The sequence below is a fragment of the Syngnathus leptorhynchus genome, chromosome 14 (assembly GCF_054491065.1).
Source record: "Syngnathus leptorhynchus isolate UIUO chromosome 14, UIUO_Slep, whole genome shotgun sequence".
In the NCBI taxonomy this organism is placed as follows: Eukaryota; Metazoa; Chordata; class Actinopteri; order Syngnathiformes; family Syngnathidae; genus Syngnathus; species Syngnathus leptorhynchus.
Window position 1 is genome coordinate 8,613,405 of NC_141208.1, and position 18,834 is coordinate 8,632,238.

Genomic DNA, 18,834 nt, shown 5'->3' on the forward strand with positions numbered 1-18,834 from the left:
ACCAATGGGTAATCTTTTGTTTACATCTTTGGGGAATAGATACATTTATAATTGAGGCAAAAATAACATGAAATAATTTAGACAGAATTTCTTAGGAAAAACAATTCACTTTGAAGTGGCAACATTTTCATTGCATGGATCTGCATTGTGAACTCGACCACTGGTTTAGGAGGTGCACAAGCTGTGGCTTGAGGATCCATAAAATAATTCTTCGGAATGTGTCCTAAAATGTACGAGCTTCTTGTATTATTTGTTTTATTATGCATTTTCATTTACTCCCATCTTGCTTTTTATCCAGAAGCACATTGAGTTTATGCTTGCCATGTGGAATGTGCTATTCCGAGAAAATTGACATTGGCCTTTCCTCAATAGATGAGATGAAAAACTGCTTCCTTTTGAACATAAGAAAGGAAAGCCATGTTTAAAATGAGTTAGGCTCCACATTTTCTAAACATTGTCATCACGCGACAGGGAGTAGGGATGGATGGATGGATGGATGGATGGATGGATGGATGGATGGATGGATGGATGGATGGATGGATGGATGGATGGATGGATGGATGGATGGATGGATGGACGGATGGACAGATGAACGGACGGTCGGACGGTCGGACGGACGAGCACACGGACGTTGCATTGCTATTAAAAAAGTGCATATTGACATTTAGACACTGGTTTGCTAATAAACAAGCATAATATTAACATATGCGAACATGTGTGAATGTGTGCTAATAATAACATAACTTGTTACATGTGTTTTAACTGAACTGACCGTTAATAGCAACATAAATTCACGTGTTACGTTGACCTTTCACATCAGCTGATAGACTCACGCTCAGAATGGTTAGTTGCTGATTCAATAATGCCCATGAATGGATCCTCACAATTTTGTAATTGACAGCAGAGTTGGAGTCATGTGCACGTTTTCAGCATTCACATTCTATCGTGTCATGTCTTTAATTACAAAGTTAATGTTTGTCTCATGATCAAAAACTCTTGATTGAATGACAAAGGAGCCATTGTATGTGCATAAGCAGAGATTCACTTGAAGAATTCTTGACATGCAAATGTAATGTAAATGCAAATCACTACCACTTCCTTTGGTTGATTGATTAATCACTTTTACAACACTGACTGCAACTATCATTCATTCTAATCATTATTGTTGTAGTGTAGAGTAAGAAAGCGACTGAAAGTGTTCTTATCATTACAATTATTTAAAAACAAAGGTAAATTTAGAAATAACCATAAATCTTTAAGATGTATTTTTAATAACACATAATAACAATGTTATAATGTGATTATGTTAATTATTATGTTCAAGCAATGTTTCATTTACTGTGTACTGTGTATATATATTAGAAGATCACATGTATTTAATTGTAATGAGGTTGCCTTAATTTTTATTTTCATTTATTCCTGTTTTATTTTTTGTTTACAATTGAATAAAATTTAAAGAAAATATAAGGTCTGCACCAGTGTGTTTTTTATTGCTGTATGCTTTTATTTTCATTAAAACAGGCCTTGATTTGGAGTTCATTGAAAAGTGGAGCAGAAGCAGCTGCAGAGAGAGATAGGCCGCAGCCATGTCAGGGCATCCAAATGGATTTACTATCTTACTTTGCTTCTCATGGGAACTCTTTTAAAGATCACAAGATTAAACTGCAGCAAGTCAATTATACAATTACTGAAAACACAACGTTGTGAATAACTTATGCAATCAGACCGACTTTTTTTTTTTTCAAAACGTCCAAAGCCGTAACTGGCTCGTGATCTTCTTCGTTATATTTCCAATGAATTAGATATCAAATATAAAGTGCCTGACAAAATTGTGATATGAATGTATAACAGAATCATCAGGTTTATAAAATAAGACTTCGAAATCGTAAAAAATCAATCTGTTGTGTTTGCTCTTAAATGCCATCTCAGCTGAATTTGTTGAAACTATCAACAAATCAATCAAGCATCGTTTTTAAGACATGGAAAAATAAATACTACTTTATCTGGCCTCTTTTTTTATCTATACATAAGTCTTTCAATGATGAAAATACATCAACTTAGAGTCTCCGGTGGCTGGAATATATTGGCTTGGTCGTTTTCCACATGACAGCGAGGAATTCTAAAGGGGCCACACCACCAGACTATCTGAAGGGAAGTAAATGCTAAATGCTAAAAATACGTTGATTTTTTTTCTCAAGCAATATGCTTTTGGTTGGATCAGGTTTAATACAGATGCTGTATCACAAAACGGCACTAATTAGGGTGTACATGAAATAGCTGTTCCAAATACTTCTCATGAAAATCCTCGCGTGTACACGTGCCCTTCGGTCCATGTTAAAGTCCACTAACAGAGGTCTCATGATATTCTCCAGAGAGAGGTGGTATCTCATGATTCCTGTTGAACTTTGACCAAACAGAGGAGTAGGGCGGCAAACACGCATGCATGCTTGCATGTGCGAGTGTGTGTCTATGTGCATGCAGCATGTACACTATTGTGCACCATGAGAGTGTACTTTTATCAGTGTTTGGGTACAAAGGGAATAAGGGGTCAGGCAAGGCATACAATGAGGTCAAGGCAAATGTGACTAAAATAGATACTGTTCAACTCAGTTAATTTTTAGACATTTTACAGTATAAAAATGCTTGGCCCTCCAAGTACCACTATAATCATTCACATGAAAATACAGTAGGATAAAAGGCCCAAGTGCTCATCAAAACCGAGGGAGTGGTTGTATTCTTGACCTGTATATTTAATATTATTGTAAGACACTGTTAAAATTGCAATTTGAGCAATGTGTGAAAGGGTAAACACTGCATATCAAATTATGAGAAAATAAAAAGCTTTTTAAAGAATGTTTCAATTAAAATGTCCATCCATCCATTTTCTGAACCGCTTAGTCCCCACGGAGGTCGCGGGTGTGCTGGAGCCTATCCCAGCCGTTATCGGGTAGTAGGCGGGGGACACCCTGAACCAGTTGCCAGCCAATCGCAGGGCACACAGAGACAAACAACCATTTGCACTTGCACTTGCACTCACACCTAGGGACAATTTGGAGTGCTCAATCGCCCTACCAAGCATGTTTTTGGGATGCGGGAGGAAACCGGAGTGCCTGGAGAAAACCCACACGGGCAGGGAGAACATGCAAACTCCACACAGGGAGTGCCGGAGGTGGAATCGAACCCGCACCCTCGAACTGTGAGGCGGACGTGCTACCCAGTGCGCCACCGAGCCACCTTCAATTAAAATGTAATGTACCAAAATAAATGATTGAAAAAAAAAAGAAACTTTCAAAAAGATTAAAATGTACTGAACTTAAAGGTTAAATATAACTGGGCCGTATTCAACAATTATGTACTGGACTAAAAAAAAAACACAATACCCCGCTGTAACATTATTATGCAACTAATTGCATACTAAAGGGAGCGTGCATACTAACAATGAGAACTACTACTTTAACTCATGCTTGGGTTCAGTAGCGGTTTTTGGCACGGGTGACACATACTCTTGTAACTTGACTTTATTCAAAGGTCATAAAGAATTACAAAACAAGATCTAAAATATGACATTTGTCTTTTTTTTCTTCTTGCCTTGGCATTTACATGGACATACATCATCAGTGAAATTTTTTTTATCATTAAGACGTGTTCGATGACATGACCTTTTTATCGATTTCTCTCATAGCGCGTGTTGCTGATTGTAAAAGCAGAAACAGGCAATCGCAAACACGGCCTTGAGCGCAACCAGTATATTAAAGATCTATGAAATGTCCCACCTTTGTCGACGACTACAAAGGCAACACACGTCACGTGACGCTCTTCCACGGCTGAGGATGCTCAGGCTTGCCCGATGCTAGCCCGTTAGCCTGGCTAGCGTTGTCTGGTAATGCAGGGAGAGACCTCCGCTTTTATTTACACATTTTAAACGATACCCTTCTTGGGGAAAACATTCAACAAACTATGGCGGTGTCACAGTGTGTGTGCTCGGCTTTCACATTCTCTATCAGTAACCGCTTTTGGTTCGATGTCAATGTCATATTTTGCAGCTAGGACTGACCAGTTAGCTTTCCGTCGTCTGCTGTTTTGCTTTACCACAGAAGCCAAGGCCGAACGACAAAGGGGAAGGCTGTAGGGTGAGTAAATATCTCATCGCACTCTACTTGTCCGTTAATTGCTAACTATAAATGTTCGCTTTTTATTTTTTATTTTTTTGATTGCTTGATATAGTTTTCACGGAGTCAAATGGCGTGAGTCTTTGTCGCCACTTAATGATTGACACTGACGTTCGTGTTCTGTCAAATGTTTTGGCTGTCACCCAGCGTCTCTTGTGAAACTTGAGTTTGACAGCTCAATTTAATGTTATCCTCTGATGTAATTTTCATGTGATTCCATTTATAACGGTAAAGGCATATGTATCCTCCCTCCACCACCTACAAAAAGATCTTGAAAATGTGTGAATTTTCAATCCTCACTTCATAAATGTGTTACAATAAGCAAAATATAAACGTTGCTGGTATAGCTAGGTGAACAAAGGATTTTTTTGTGTGGCGTAATTTTCACACAACTTTTGGGCCAATTAGGTGAAATTGGACCATTTCCTGCAGCTCATTTGTTGTTATCTCATGCGTGCTCATGTTTGGGAATCATTCATCTGTTGTATTTGAGTACTTGCCTCTATTGTAATGTTTTCCATTGTAATTAAAAAAATCGTTTACTCAGTTTTAATGTTTGCTAGATGGTTGATAAACTTGCAAAAAATGTGTGTTATCTACTTCACCCAAAAACATTTTCTTCTTTAGTCATAATCTGGCGAGATATACTAAGTCCCGCCTGATTTGTGGAAGTCTCGTGTAATTTTGATGGGAATTTTTGGCCAAAGTATATAGATAATATGACTGTAGTGGCATTCAACTTTTGTACCTGCATATCTCGTCAATTAATTTGTTAATGTTATCCATATCATTGTTCTGTAGGTGGAGAACCGGAGTTTGGACCTTCTCGCCTTTGCTGTCTTTTTACCCTCTGTCAATCCCAGTTCAGCCATGTCTTCATCAGGATGCTGCCACCTACCTGGCTCTCTATGTGATTACTCGGGGAATGCCGAATCCGACTCCTCCAAGGATTCTGAAGAGTCGGATTCCACTGCACAGGCCCAGTACATTGCCAAGGTTACGGCTAAAGATGGCCGGCCACTCTCCACTATTGTTAAAGCTGTGAGCCTGCAAAGGTAAGAAAAGGAACATGGCAGCCTAATGAATGTCTTGAGTCATTGTTTCTAACCACGGTTGCGTTGGCAAACGGACCCACAGTGACGTAGGCATGTGCCGAATTTGCCATGAGGGTGGTGGAGGGGAGACCCTGCTCTCGCCGTGCGAATGCACCGGGACACTTGGGAAAGTGCACAAGAGCTGCTTGGAGAAGTGGCTGTCGTCCTCCAACACCAGCTACTGTGAATTGTGCCATACAGAGTTCACCATTGAGCGGAGGCCACAACCCCTCACACAGGTCAGAAAGATTTTAGGTATAAGTACAGTGTATTGTGGGTTATAGTAATATGTCTACACGCAACAGGTGAAACTTTGTGACATGATGCCTGGACATGACACAAAAAGCTTAGTACAGTACGTTTCAGAAGCGTAAATGGTTTTCTTGCTGCTCGATATCAAGGTCCGATTTGTGAACATAGCACATCAAGGGTCGTCAAGTGTACTAAACATTGCTTTAAAAATCATCAGCGTCTTACTGCATAACAGCTCATGAGATGACGCCTCCTTTTGCATGTTCTCCAGTGGCTGAAGGACCCAGGGCCTCGCAGTGAGAAGCGGACTCTCTTATGTGACATGGCCTGCTTTCTGCTCATAACACCGCTGGCAGCTATCTCGGGCTGGCTGTGTCTGAGGGGTGCCCAAGACCACCTGCAGCTCAAGAGCAGACTGGAGGCTGTTGGCCTAATCGCACTCACCATCGCCCTCTTCACCATCTACATCCTCTGGACACTGGTAATATTCTTAGAGCCCGTCCACACAATTTTCCATGTATCCCAAAAGTTTTTTTAATTTCTGGTACATGCTGTAACGTTACTTAACCAAAACCAGAAATGGATCTAAGTCAAATGTTCATATGTATGTCAAGTCAAAAGTCAAATGTGTACTTGTTACACTGCTTTCCCTGATGATGTTCTTCCCTTCTATGTCCCAGGTTTCATTTCGATACCATTGTCAGCTGTACTCGGAGTGGAGGAGGACCAATCAGAAAGTGCGTCTCCTTATGCCTGACATGAAAGGCGCACTCACCACCCAAAGTTCTATGACGACCAAGTCGACAAAGAAAATGACTGATGAGACCATCGTATGAGTGCGACCCGGCGGCAAGGGGAATATTTAAAATGACGCCAGCCGAAGCACTCGGAAAAAAAATCCCACCCAAAATCATGTTAATGAACCTTTGCACTTCATTTGGACCATCCTGAAAGTGGGAGGGACTACTTTCTCCCACTTTTGTCTTTGTATCGAAGCACTTGATGTAAACTACAGTATTGGCGAGCCACAAATGTGGTTTGAGAATGAACTCGTACCTGAGTCACTATTGATTTGGATAACGTCTTGTCCGGACCGCCGGTGCTGAGACGTCGACGTCAGAAATACAAAAATGAAGATGGACTAACCAGCCTGGCCTTAAGTCTCGGACAAAGGTATGAAATACTAAGACACGAGCTAATGTAGCAGGATATAACTACAGCATGCTACGACAGTATATGAAACATAGTCACTACCTATAATTCCCCACATGCACCTTCACAATGTATTTACCCGTTTTTAAAAGAGGGGCAACCTTTAGCTTGGCAATTAATGCTACCAACCTGACACGGCAGTTGGCGTAATTCTTCACAGCGTACTGAGTTTTAAACTTATAGTCGATAATATATGCCCTGTATTACAGACGTTTGCAGAATAGGTGGAAGGGTCCGTCTCTCGAATTGTATTTTTACTCCCTAATTGAACCTCAATGTGTTCCAATATGTGTTGATTCTTGGTATGTGTTATAAAAGAAAAAAAAAAAAAAACTTGGGACAGTGAAGCCTTTAGCACTTGGATGTCACCAATTCGAAAGAGTTGAAGACTAAAGAAAAAATTGAGAGGACATCCCGTTCTTGGAAGCAAGTTTTAAGAGGTGAAAAAGGGGCATATTCTCCCAAGTGCTTGAATCCGAAAAGGCGTGCTGCTTATGCACTTTTTGGGCTGCGCTGGATTTCTCATACTTTTGTTGTGCACTTTTATGAAATCATGTACGCAGAGTTGGTAGAGTGACATTATTTAAATGAGGGCATCCGCTGTCAAATCCAGCCAATGGTGGAAATGGTGTTAGGTTTTGAATCATTTTTTATTTGAGAAGTGCAGATTGTGAAGTAGAAATACATATAGAAATGCTGCAGGCAACGCTTTTTCAACTAATGAAACAGGAGCACAGTCCTCAATATTTGATTAAATACACAACGCAAATATCCACGTTCCTTCAAAGTAGCCCGTTAAATAAGCTGCGCACACATGAGGGACAATCAATTAATAGCTTCTCCATCCATCCATCCACAAGTCATTTTCACATTTAAAGTGAGAAATCTATTCCAAATGGAAGCATCGTCAGACTTGGTCACACCTCTCCAGTGGCTCAGTGTTATTTTCACTCGTTACGCAGGTGGGTGTGTCAGAAGCCAAGACAAGAAAATCCCCCCAAAAATGCGTAATTGCGGAATTGGATAAGAGTGAGCGGAAGAATATGCCCCCAAGTCCATTTTGAGACGAATAGCGCCACCTGTGGCATTGGGTGCAATCACCCTTTTCTGCAATTTTTTTATTTTGTTTTTGCCAAGCCTCTCCAAACATGTACGTATTGTTTTGAAACATTTTGCAAATTGTCATTTGTGTGATAATCCCCAACCTCGCTGTTTTGTACCAAATTGTGATCACAATCACCTATTCACCCCCCCCCCCCCGCCTCATTTATGTTACTAATCTTATTACTTGTCATGAAGCTCCCATCACTACATTTATTTTGCACATTACAAATCTTAAATGCCAGACACATTAGTTGTCTGCAGAGCAAGCCAAGTTGAGATATAAAACTGGTTGCATTATATGGTTTTACATCTTGTGTCCCACTTCTCGGATTTGGGGGTTGAAATGAGTATTTGTGAATATTTCTGTCATGTAGGGCAACACTCTTACTCCTACTAGTCAATCATAGCATTAGATGCTAAGTGCACTCAGTGACCAACTGTGCAGCAAGTGCTCATACTTTGTGCACTTGAAACGATTGTCGAAAAATGCTTGTGGTTTTGCTTTGACTTGTAAAGCACCACTATTGACTAGTAGAAATGTTCCGTTTTTAAAAGATGATCCCGTTTTAAATTAAAGAAATACAGACAAACTAATGTATCGATGCTTGCAGGTAGTCTGTAAGGACGCCATGGTAATTGTCAAGTTTTAAAATTTAGTATTTTGTTTCACGCTTCTCTCTCTGCTGCATCCCAGGAAAGTTACTGTGCAATAAAACTGAGGGACTCCAAAAAACTGTCATCGTGAACTGAGTTCTTATCTCCAATGCTGTCTTTTTGTTCTTATCAGTGTTGTCGCCACCTAGTGTTCAGGAATGCAGTGCACTTTTAATCACTTTCATTGCAGTACTAATTTTTACCAACGTCTCCATCATCACTAGTTAAATGAGAAAACGAACCCCCAGCCTCCTCAACCACATAATATTGTAAAATTTATTTTCATGGCATTAATATAATGTATGTGAGCAAACACGCTATCAAAATGATAAACATAAAAACAATATATTTTACAGGAAGTAAGTAAGCATCAGCAGCATCACTACCACTTTTTGAGATGACTGGACCAGGAGTAGAGAAATGCAAAAATGGAGTGCTGCTACCACTCGACCACTTGGTTAAGTCACAACTTGTGTGGTACCAGCAGTCCATTTTTTTTTTTTGCATTAGAATGAACTGTAGCAGGGTCAAATTACACCTTAAAATCAATTCCTTCTGTGGGATCATAAACCGGTTCCCTGGATCTAAAAAATAGCAATTTCAGATTACATCGCAGCCCAGGAAGGCGGTAGCATGCCAGCACTGGATCCCAATTTATAATCCACCCTTAAAGTGAGCAGGATATTTTTTTCCAGGGTTACAGATTCTGACAGCACTGAAGCTTGTTCCCCCTCTGGCCGTCCGTGGTCGGGGGCACGCTGATGTCGACCACGTTATTCCCTGGCGACTCGTCGTGGGCCGACCGCTCGGCGATTTGCTTCTGCGATACGATGCGGTAGATTTCTGTGCAAAAATGAGAATGGACTGTAAAGTGTCCACTTGAAATTGACACAAAATACTCTGACTTAAGAGAGAAGACTCACTAACATGCAGTTAATACAAGAATGAACAATTACCTGCCTAAACAAATGTAATTGTTTTTAGCCACAGCATGAGAGCGACAATTTTTTGAAAAGTTTGGTGTGACCTTTGGAATCTACAGTCATACCTGTAAGGATATTCTTGAAGGCCTCTTCAACATTTGTTGAGTCCAAGGCTGAAGTTTCTATGAATGACAAGTTGTTTTTCTCTGGGAAAACACAATTTACAGTAATAGTTAACTTTTTGCAAAACTTACAGTTCATTATCATTCATCCAGCTGAGTCAGTGACAGGCAGAGCAATTTAATGCTCTTGCACTAGATGGCAGAAGTGAGTAAATTGAGCCGAGATCATTATTTCAGTAAATATGGCTATACTTTTTGAGATGTTTTTGTGCGTTTATAATGTAAATGCCATAGCTCGATGAAGGTTAAAATAAATAGCCCTATCCAGTACAACTGTATGTTATCCCCTAAATTTCCAAAATGTGGCTTCTATGCTGGTATTTGTGATGTGAATGACTTCTATTTCACAGTTTCCTGCCAAATCTACAGCTCCATTTCTTGGCCACATAGCTAAAATGGATACTTGCTGAAATCGACAATGCCGAGCGGCTTAAATGTGCTGTCTCAGCGAGGTGCTGATCTCTCGCAGACTCACACAGAGACGTGTGTTATCGTGTTACATCTTGACACAGATTAAGCTCCATTTTCCAATAGAGGGTGAATCAAGTGCTGATAATATTTTGGTTGAATTTATGTACCTGCAAAGGCACGGGCCTCATCCGTTGGCACGGCCCTGAGGTGGCGTAGGTCGCTCTTGTTGCCCACCAGCATGATGACGATGTTGTTGTCGGCGTGGTCCCTCAGCTCCTTCAACCAGCGCTCCACATTTTCGTAAGTCAGGTGCTTGGCTATGTCGTACACTAGAAGCGCCCCCACAGCCCCTCTGTAGTATCTGGGTCATGTCAAGGATAAAGGTGAGTACATATAAGTATTTTTTTATGCGAGACAATGAAGAAACTATCGAGTTTTCTAGCGTGTCTTAACTGTAAATTTTCCTACTCAATACAGGTAGGGCTGTCACTTGAATATTTTTCGAATCGATTATACTAAAAAAAGAATATAATTTTATTTAATACAATTAATTTAACAAAATGTTATTTATGAAAGTGCAGATGTTTGCAAATGTCTTGATTAAACCCAAAAATCAATCAATCTGGACATCTTTAGAAAAAAAAAAAAAAATTACTTGATTATTAAAATATGAGTCAATTAATTCGATAATCGTTTTGTTGCCGATTAATTGGTTAATTTTAACGCCTCTAAATGTGACTGCTCATGACAAAGATCTGCCAGACTGTAAAAGGACTCACGCTGAGGTGATGGCTCTGTAGCGCTCTTGTCCCGCCGTGTCCCATATCTGAGCCTTTATCGTCTTGCCATCCACCTGAATGCTGCGTGTTGCAAACTCCACACCGATGGTGCTTTTACTTTCCAGGTTGAACTCATTTCGTGTAAATCGGGAGAGCAGGTTGCTCTTACCGACACCTGAGTCCCCAATTAACACAACTGTAGAAAAGATGTAAAAAATTATGTAAAAATCATGGAATTGATCAGCTGGTCTCCCAATATGATAGATGTGTTGACAATGCACTCAGTGGAATCTTGTGTATCTTGTGATGGGTGCTGCATGGTCTCCATATACACAGTCGAGCCTTTAGAGTCTTGTCTTAACAATGTCCTGTGAGGATCAGAGCTGGGAGCTGAGTCAGAGGCCTGTGGGGTCGGAGAAGGGGGGGGTTCCTATGTACAACAAAGCAGCAGAGGTGGAGCCAATGTGTTTTCTCCCCTCCGCAAAGGAAATAGAGCCGAACTTTGTCCCTGCAGACACCATTCTGGTCTGGGCTGCAGGAAACTGATAACAGGCTCCACCAAAACCTGAATCGACATTTTCGAGCCGCCTTACCCTTCCTGTTTCTACGGGGGCTTGGGACGATGGCTCGGCCAGACAGGGATAGAGGGGAGGCTTGCCTCGCCTCCGGCAGATGCACTATTCATGCCACAGAGGAGACTTTGTTACATCTAAATAGCCTTTTGGCTCCTGCACTCGCCAGGATGTTAATGTGCCACAGGAGCTGATATGACCATCAAAGAGGCATTTTGGATCCAGCTGAACTTGGTTAAGATAAACAGCGGATCCATCAGCACGCAGAATGCATTAAATCATGAAGCTATTTATATCACTAAGATATGGCTGAGTTACAGCATATTGACCAGAACAGGACGCCAACACAAGGCATGAGCAAACTCTCTAAGGCCCCATGACCACTAGGAGGAGCAATTAACGGTCAACAGAGGTTACGGTTTAAGACGTAACAAACAGCGAAAACCGTAAGAAAGCTTTAATTTTATACTGAACAAAGATTTAGTGTGAGTACAAAAGAATGAATCACAAACATGCGAAGGACGATATTTATACTCCGTTTTCGTACATTTTTGGTTATGTTTACATACCTTAAGTTGGGGGTCACCAATATTTCTTTAGCAGAGAGCAACAATGTGGCAATGAATGATCAAAGGCATTAACTTTGATGCACACTTCTAAAATAAATGTAAATATTATCTTTGTTAGAATTAATAATTGATTGTCATTGATGTGAAGACACAGATCATGTTCATGATTTCTCACAATAATTATCAATATTCTAACCGGGTAGGAAACCGCTAACTATTGATATGCAACCCTTTTCAACAAGTATTTACATTTTCAAATGACTATTCCTAGGAAATCACAGTGTCCCATCTCCGGTGAGCTATTTTTGGAACAGTCCCAGGTTTACTCATGTGACACTTGTTGGCTACCTGATCTACAGTATGTGATTGTATTTACTTTGCCACTTTTATTGTTCTTGCAGTTTTTTGGGAGAGATGAAATTCCGTATCCCACTTGTGACTGTAAATCAAGCCCAGTACACTCAAGTAGAGTACTTTTGTTTAATAGTTGGCAGAAATAGACCCCCCCAAATCAAATTTTCCTTAAGGCCCCTTGGAGGCTTGAGTCGAGTCTCGTCAATAATTTTCGTGTAACACGCTTTATGGGAATAACACAATAGTTCAATAGGCCTATTAACAAACGGGGTCCTGCACCCTGCCTATAAGCATAGCTGCAGGCGTTGGGACGTAATGACAGCGTTTTTAAGATCATCATTCAGTCCTTGCATAAACACAGGCCCAGACACTTCGGTCTTCACGACGCAACAACAGGCTAAAACGCTTTTCAAGGCGATTCTGTATGAGCCGGTGTAAAAGAGAAACGCGATCATTTCCCCCCCTCCTTTTCTTTACCTTTGAACAAGAAATCGTATTCATCGTCTCGGTTCCCCATTCTAGACGAGGCCGCTACGACGCTTGTCCCCCGGAGGATGATATGTGAAGTATGGGAGGGAAAGATGGGTTAAAAAGAAGCTAAAAAAATATGGCAAAGGTTAGTGGTGGGACAAAAATGCGCCAATGCTTGCTGTCAGGGCTGCAGGGAGGCACAGCAGCTCCCGAGTCTGCAGAGGGAGGAGTCCCTGCACTTTGAATATTTTCCTCTAGGAGGCGCGCCTCTCGCTCTCTTTAAAGCGCCGATGCTACTCCAGACCAACAGAATCTGTCTGCAGACCGCAAACAATGCAGGACCGAGTGTACAACTATGGTTAGGTTAAGTCTCATTACTGGATATTGTTCATTGTTATTGTCTTTGGGACAATGATTAGTGTTATTGTTTATATTATGATACTTGACATTACATCGACAAAATGCATAATGTAATAATACAAGTCTCGTTATACTAATACACAATGTTCCTGTTCTAAAATAACGTTCTAGTCTAGAGACTTAGTTAAAAAAATCTCAATCATTGTTTGGCAATGCTTATTTTTGTTTCGATTATTTCCTTTTTGTTTGTTTTATCGTGTGTCTGGATAAATAAAATGTGATTTTAATAATAACAGGATAGTGATATTTTTTATAATAACTGGCAGATATTATTATTATTATTATTATTATTATTATTATTATTATTATTATTATTATTATTGTTATTATTATTATTATTATTATTATTATTATTATTATTATTATTGAAACCGTTCCACTTTAAAAATCATGATCATCTGACTCCGCCCCTGAAACGCCATGTTTTTTTCCTATTGGCTGAGGCTAAGGTCAGCTGCTACCCCAAGCTTGCACGTGCATTTTGACGCTCGCTGAAATCAAGATGGCAACTTCCATGTTTCAGGGTTACCGGGTAGGCTCATATCTATCGCACATTCTTCATTATCTCTTTTTACGCTCAGCAAATACTCAGTATGAGACAACAAACACAAGCTTTAGTTTGTGGTTTGTCGGTCCCCTTTTGGCGGCGGACTGCACTGTAATTAACGTGACAGACGATGTCTGAATGAAGTAGGCTCTCTGTGCCAATGGGCCAGGTTCCTATTTTATACTTTACAAGGAAAAAAATAACACTAAACAGATGAAGCTCAATGTGTACCCTACCAATAGGTTGTGGCTCCAAGCAACCAGACATTAATTCTGTCCCCTGAATACCAGTAGTTCAAATTTGTCTTCTCTGGAGGACATTTGTAAACCGAAATATCGTCCACCCACTGCATATTGAATGAACTAATTTTGTGTTTTGTAAAAGATGATGATAGACATTTATGTTTGTTGTTGAACTCTCGGGTTGACCTCTTGAGATAATTGAGTTGAATGTAAGGTCTAAGGACGGTTCTTTTCATTGTAGCTGGTCGGTAAACATCGCTTTGCCTTCTGCTCCCGGCCGCTGGGTTCCATCAATTGGAGAGATGCTGACAGGTTACACAAGAGTCAAACAGCAACACTGCAGGTAAACTACAAGCGTTGATTCAAATTTCTAATGACTAACTCTAGTTTATAAATCAATGGAGTTCATCAAGAGCAAAAATGTCACCAAGGCTCTTATGCAGATACAGTGGTACCTTAACTTATTCTGTAGTTTGTTTTTTTGAGCTTACACATGTACGAATGGAATGTTGAAGCATGACTTTACTGTACCTCTGCTTCATCAGGTACGATATGCCTCGGGTCGCAAAGGTTTCCTGGGAGACTTTATAGATAACCTTCGACAGGAGTTTGGGAAGAATCAGGAGATGAAGGAGAACATTAAAAAGTTCCGAGAGGAGGCCAAGAGGCTTGAGGAGTCTGATGCCCTCCAACAGGCGAGGAGAAAATATGTAAGAATGAAATTCATATTCTTCATTGCATTTTTCTTTTTATATCCAGTATTGTCCTTGTGATTGTTTTCAATCAGTAGTACATGTTTGTTTTTGCCTTTTTTTTTTTTTTTCAGAACTCGATAGAGGCAGAGACGGTGAAGACATATGACATATTTAAAAAAACACTGGGCTCTTTATCGGAAACAGTGAAAGACGTAAGTAACAGAGCAGAGCCTGAAAACGTATCATTTTGATATTATTTTTATAGAGGTGTTAAACTGTGTTGAGCACAGAGTCTTGAAAAGGAGGTGAGTCGCACAGACATCGGGAAGAAAATCAAGGAAGGTGTGGAGGAAGCCGCCCGCAGCGCCATGCACTCTGCCGAGACCGTTTCCAAGGGAGGAGAACGATTGGGCAAGACCAGCGCCTTCCAAGCCATCTCACAGGTGAGGAGGGAATGAATCACTTTTGCAACTTTCCATCCATCTTGCTGGATTATTGTTAGTACTCAGCTGACTGTAACAAGGGGAAAAGTAGGTCAATAATATTCTGCTGCAATTAGGGCACGGACACAATTGACTGTTACTTGCACTCAAATAGCACTTTATTCCAGAAGGTTGAGCCGTCCGAGTAATCCTTTCCTGTCGTCCATCCAGAGTGTCGAGTCCATGAAGAAGGAAATTGACGTTGGTGACGTTGGACCTTACAGAGCTCCCCCTCAGCTGAGGAAGAGGAGTGATTTTTCTTCAAAGGGAGCTGATGGTGATGCAAGATTATTTGAGGCCAATGAGTAAGTCATTATTGCTGCTGCAGCTGTCAAACCTGAAGTAATGACACTATCATTAAATTAAAATTTCGGGGCACCATCAATAAAATCTGTTGATTTTTATTTTATTTTTTTAATGCAGGGAGGCTTTGGGAGTTGTTCTTCACAAGGACTCCAAATGGTACCAGCAGTGGAAGGATTTCAAAGACAATAACATGGTTTTCAACAGTAAGTAGGCTATTTCCAGATGTTTTTCATCCATTTTCTGAACAGATTATCCTCACTAGGGTCTTCAGTAGACCGACTACTACACTAGAGCCCAACCACTAGGCCATTTGTCACGAGACACTGAACAAAAAATATTTTATTCGTCATCAGCCATCAGATGCAGACAATTCCATTTGTAAGCAGTAGATGGCAGTAGATACAGTTGATTCCACATTTCAGTCTTCATCAATGAACTGCCAAGTTCAAGTTTGATCATGTTGTGTTCTTAGCCAAGTTATGTCACTTTTTTTGTTTTCTGTAGGATTTTTTGAGATGAAGATGAAATATGACGAAAGTGATAATGTCCTTGTTCGAGCATCCAGGGCTGTGACTGACCGAGTCACCACCGTCCTCGGTACTGACCACCTCGTCTTTATGGTGTAAAGATTTAGTTAAAGCTACGAGAAGAAAAAGTGTTTTTTGTGTTATATCATAAAATAATGCGAGCATTGTCGATATTCTTTGTTTTGCCAGGTGGTCTTTTCTCCAAGACAGAGATGTCTGAGGTGCTGACTGAGATTGTGAAGGCTGACCCCAAATTTGACAAAGACTCTTTTCTCAAACAGTGTGAAAAAGACATCATCCCAAACATACTGGAGGTGAAATAACTCGTCTGAAGTCAGTTTGTCCATTTCTTGTGCTGAGGTTTAAGTATGAAATGCAGAAACGCCAATACAAGAGATCTAAACTTCACAGCATCGGTGTTCTTTCCGTAGGCTATGATTCGTGGCGAGCTGGATGTTTTGAAAGACTGGTGCTATGAAGCGGTAAGTTCTACCGAAGCTTATGCGGCTCATGTGACTTAATGCAATGTGACTCGAGTGATTTGAATAGAGCCCAAATAAATCTGTTGGTAATCTCGCCAAGGTAGATGCTTCACACAAGGTGTAAAGTATACTTTGTTTTTTTTTCCCCCAGACATTTAGTCAGCTTGCCCATCCCATCCAACAAGCTCGAGCTTTGGGATTGCTGTTCCAGTCTAAAATCCTTGATATCGATAATATTGACGTAAGTCCCCACACGTCGAACTTTATACATGCACGCAGCTGCACTTTGCTTCTTTATCATGTCTCTGTCTTGCTCTTGGTTCTAGTTGGCCATGGGAAAGATGATGGACCAGGGCCCAGTGCTGATCATCACCTTCCAGGCCCAAGTTGTCATGGTGCTAAGAAGCCCCAAAGGAGACATCGTGGAAGGAGATCCGGTCAGTCCATTTATAAGTACTGAATCATTGTAATGAGTCTAATGCAAGTTCATTGACTGTTGAAAGGCTGAGCAGGTCAAAGAGCCAGTTTAGTCAGTAGGTGGCAACAGAATGACATTTGTGACAAGCGTTTGTGCTCTCCTCCCCTTGACAGGAGAAGGTATTGAGGACAATGTATGTTTGGGCGCTGTGCCGCGACCAGGAGGAGCTGAACCCCAACGCAGCCTGGAGACTCCTCGACATCTCCGCCTCCAGCACTGAGCAGATTCTCTAGGAGAAAAAGAAAGGGGGAAGGGTGATATCAGTGAAAAGACACAAACTGAAAGTAAGGGCAGAAGGAGCGAGGTGAAGTCTGGATTTACTTGCATGGACTCGTGCTTTCTTAAAGAGGGATAAATCCAGGTGAAATTTTGTGTATCTCCTTTGCCACAATTTCTCCTTTGCCATCACAATTAAGAAGCTTAATGTGCAGGTTCATGAAAACAGACGCACAACTTAGAAGAAGACATCTTTGACTCCATGGAAACTTATTAAACAGCCTCTTAAGCTACAGTTTAACAAAGGATGGCAACAACTTGCATGGTCTCATCTCACGGCACAGTCCATCTACACCAGCCAGGTGGCCGCAAATAACTTTTGTTTTTGTAATCCCATGATCAATACCTGTGGCAGTGCCTGAGAGCTCCGGTAACAACCAATCACGACTCAGCTGTTTTCCGGGTTTTGTCATGTGACCTTGGCAAACTGAGCCCTCAGGCACCGTGATGTCATTTTCAGTTGCCAGCTACAAAGCAAAAACATGAATCATCCTGACCACTTTTTTTGTGTTCAGCTATTCATATTTGTTTTGGCGGCACAAAAAAATGTGTCACTTTGGGCAAATCTCATTTGCAAAGTGAGTTCTAATTTTGGCTGCACACATGAAACTCCTGATCCCCTCAGTTTTTTTTTTTTTTTCCCCCCCCCCCTATCTCTGACCACAACTGACTTGACAGCTCAATGCCAAGCAGCTACATTCAACTGTGATTTTTTTTTTTTACATGTACTATAGATATATTGCAATGAAACCACTTCTCATCTCAGAAAAAAAATTCTCATGAATATTATCATGTTCAGGTTAGTCAAACCGTGTTACATAGCTTCGCTGTATAATACAGTGGCAACAAGTCACCATAAATTAAAAACAAAACAATTACTACTAGGGGACTTAGATTATACCTTTTTAAATCAGTAAGTCCAAAGTATATTGTATGGATTTAAGAGGATGTGACAAAACTGCTTGCAAAGGAAACAATTTGCATGCTTGTGTAGCTCTCATTCCATATTACATAATAGTTTAATGTAAATATGTGGGACCATATTCAAATATGATGATGGCATCGTCACTGACTAAGAATTATGTTGCCCTGATGCCACATGTTGGTTGAATGACTGAGTTTACTATTTGTTTTCAATACTCTTTTTGTTAATTCAGCATATTTCACTGTGGACCAGATTATTTTTACCGTATTTGTATATGAAGATAAGACACAATGGATGATCAAGTTCACAACAAGAATGCCAAAGTTGGCCCAAGTGAAGAGATATCTTTTATGATTGATGTTGATTTAATCGGTAGTTCAATCGCTTGTCAAGCATCAGTGTTGAGTCACGAAATTATGAAAATTAATTGAGATACAAAGGACAAACGTGAGGTTTTGTTCCGGCATCTAGTGGCTTATGTTTGTAAACAGATTTAAGATATTGATGAACGCATTGAATGTTGACGTAGCACTATTTTGACTATGTATACCGTTTTTGTGTATCATAAATATTTCAACCGGATCATCCAAAAAAAGCTGTCTTGAATGTACACCATTATGTTGGCAGTCTATATGTGTTGTTATTTACTTGATTTTTTTTTTGTGTGTGTGTCTAGCGGAGAATATTAAACTGCACATCATGTATAGA

General features: G+C 40.4%; 3 protein-coding genes across 3 annotated transcripts; 2 read left to right on the forward strand and 1 right to left on the reverse strand.

The window, feature by feature from the left end:
• The first annotated feature begins 3,730 nt into the window (after positions 1-3,730).
• LOC147046460 (E3 ubiquitin-protein ligase MARCHF2-like) lies at positions 3,731-8,564 on the forward strand. The gene is made up of 6 exons (XM_085929261.1): positions 3,731-3,880; positions 4,044-4,130; positions 4,971-5,224; positions 5,307-5,502; positions 5,787-5,996; positions 6,196-8,564. The coding sequence occupies exons 3-6, from the start codon at positions 5,040-5,042 to the stop codon at positions 6,349-6,351; spliced, it is 747 nt and encodes a 248-aa protein (XP_085785387.1). The 5' UTR covers positions 3,731-3,880; positions 4,044-4,130; positions 4,971-5,039; the 3' UTR covers positions 6,352-8,564.
• Positions 8,565-8,743: 179 nt separating this feature from the next.
• LOC147046461 (ras-related protein Rab-11B) lies at positions 8,744-12,945 on the reverse strand. The gene is made up of 5 exons (XM_085929262.1): positions 12,753-12,945; positions 10,781-10,976; positions 10,169-10,362; positions 9,534-9,614; positions 8,744-9,328 (listed from the first exon to the last, which is right to left on the reverse strand). The coding sequence occupies exons 1-5, from the start codon at positions 12,790-12,792 to the stop codon at positions 9,183-9,185; spliced, it is 657 nt and encodes a 218-aa protein (XP_085785388.1). The 5' UTR covers positions 12,793-12,945; the 3' UTR covers positions 8,744-9,182.
• Positions 12,946-13,554: 609 nt separating this feature from the next.
• Positions 13,555-18,834, forward strand: LOC147046462 (mitochondrial import inner membrane translocase subunit TIM44-like). The gene is made up of 13 exons (XM_085929260.1): positions 13,555-13,698; positions 14,197-14,298; positions 14,501-14,665; positions 14,782-14,862; positions 14,941-15,093; positions 15,304-15,437; positions 15,556-15,641; positions 15,943-16,035; positions 16,155-16,279; positions 16,397-16,447; positions 16,599-16,688; positions 16,774-16,884; positions 17,039-18,834. Exons 1-13 carry the CDS (start codon positions 13,669-13,671, stop codon positions 17,156-17,158), a joined length of 1,341 nt encoding a protein of 446 aa, XP_085785386.1. The 5' UTR covers positions 13,555-13,668; the 3' UTR covers positions 17,159-18,834.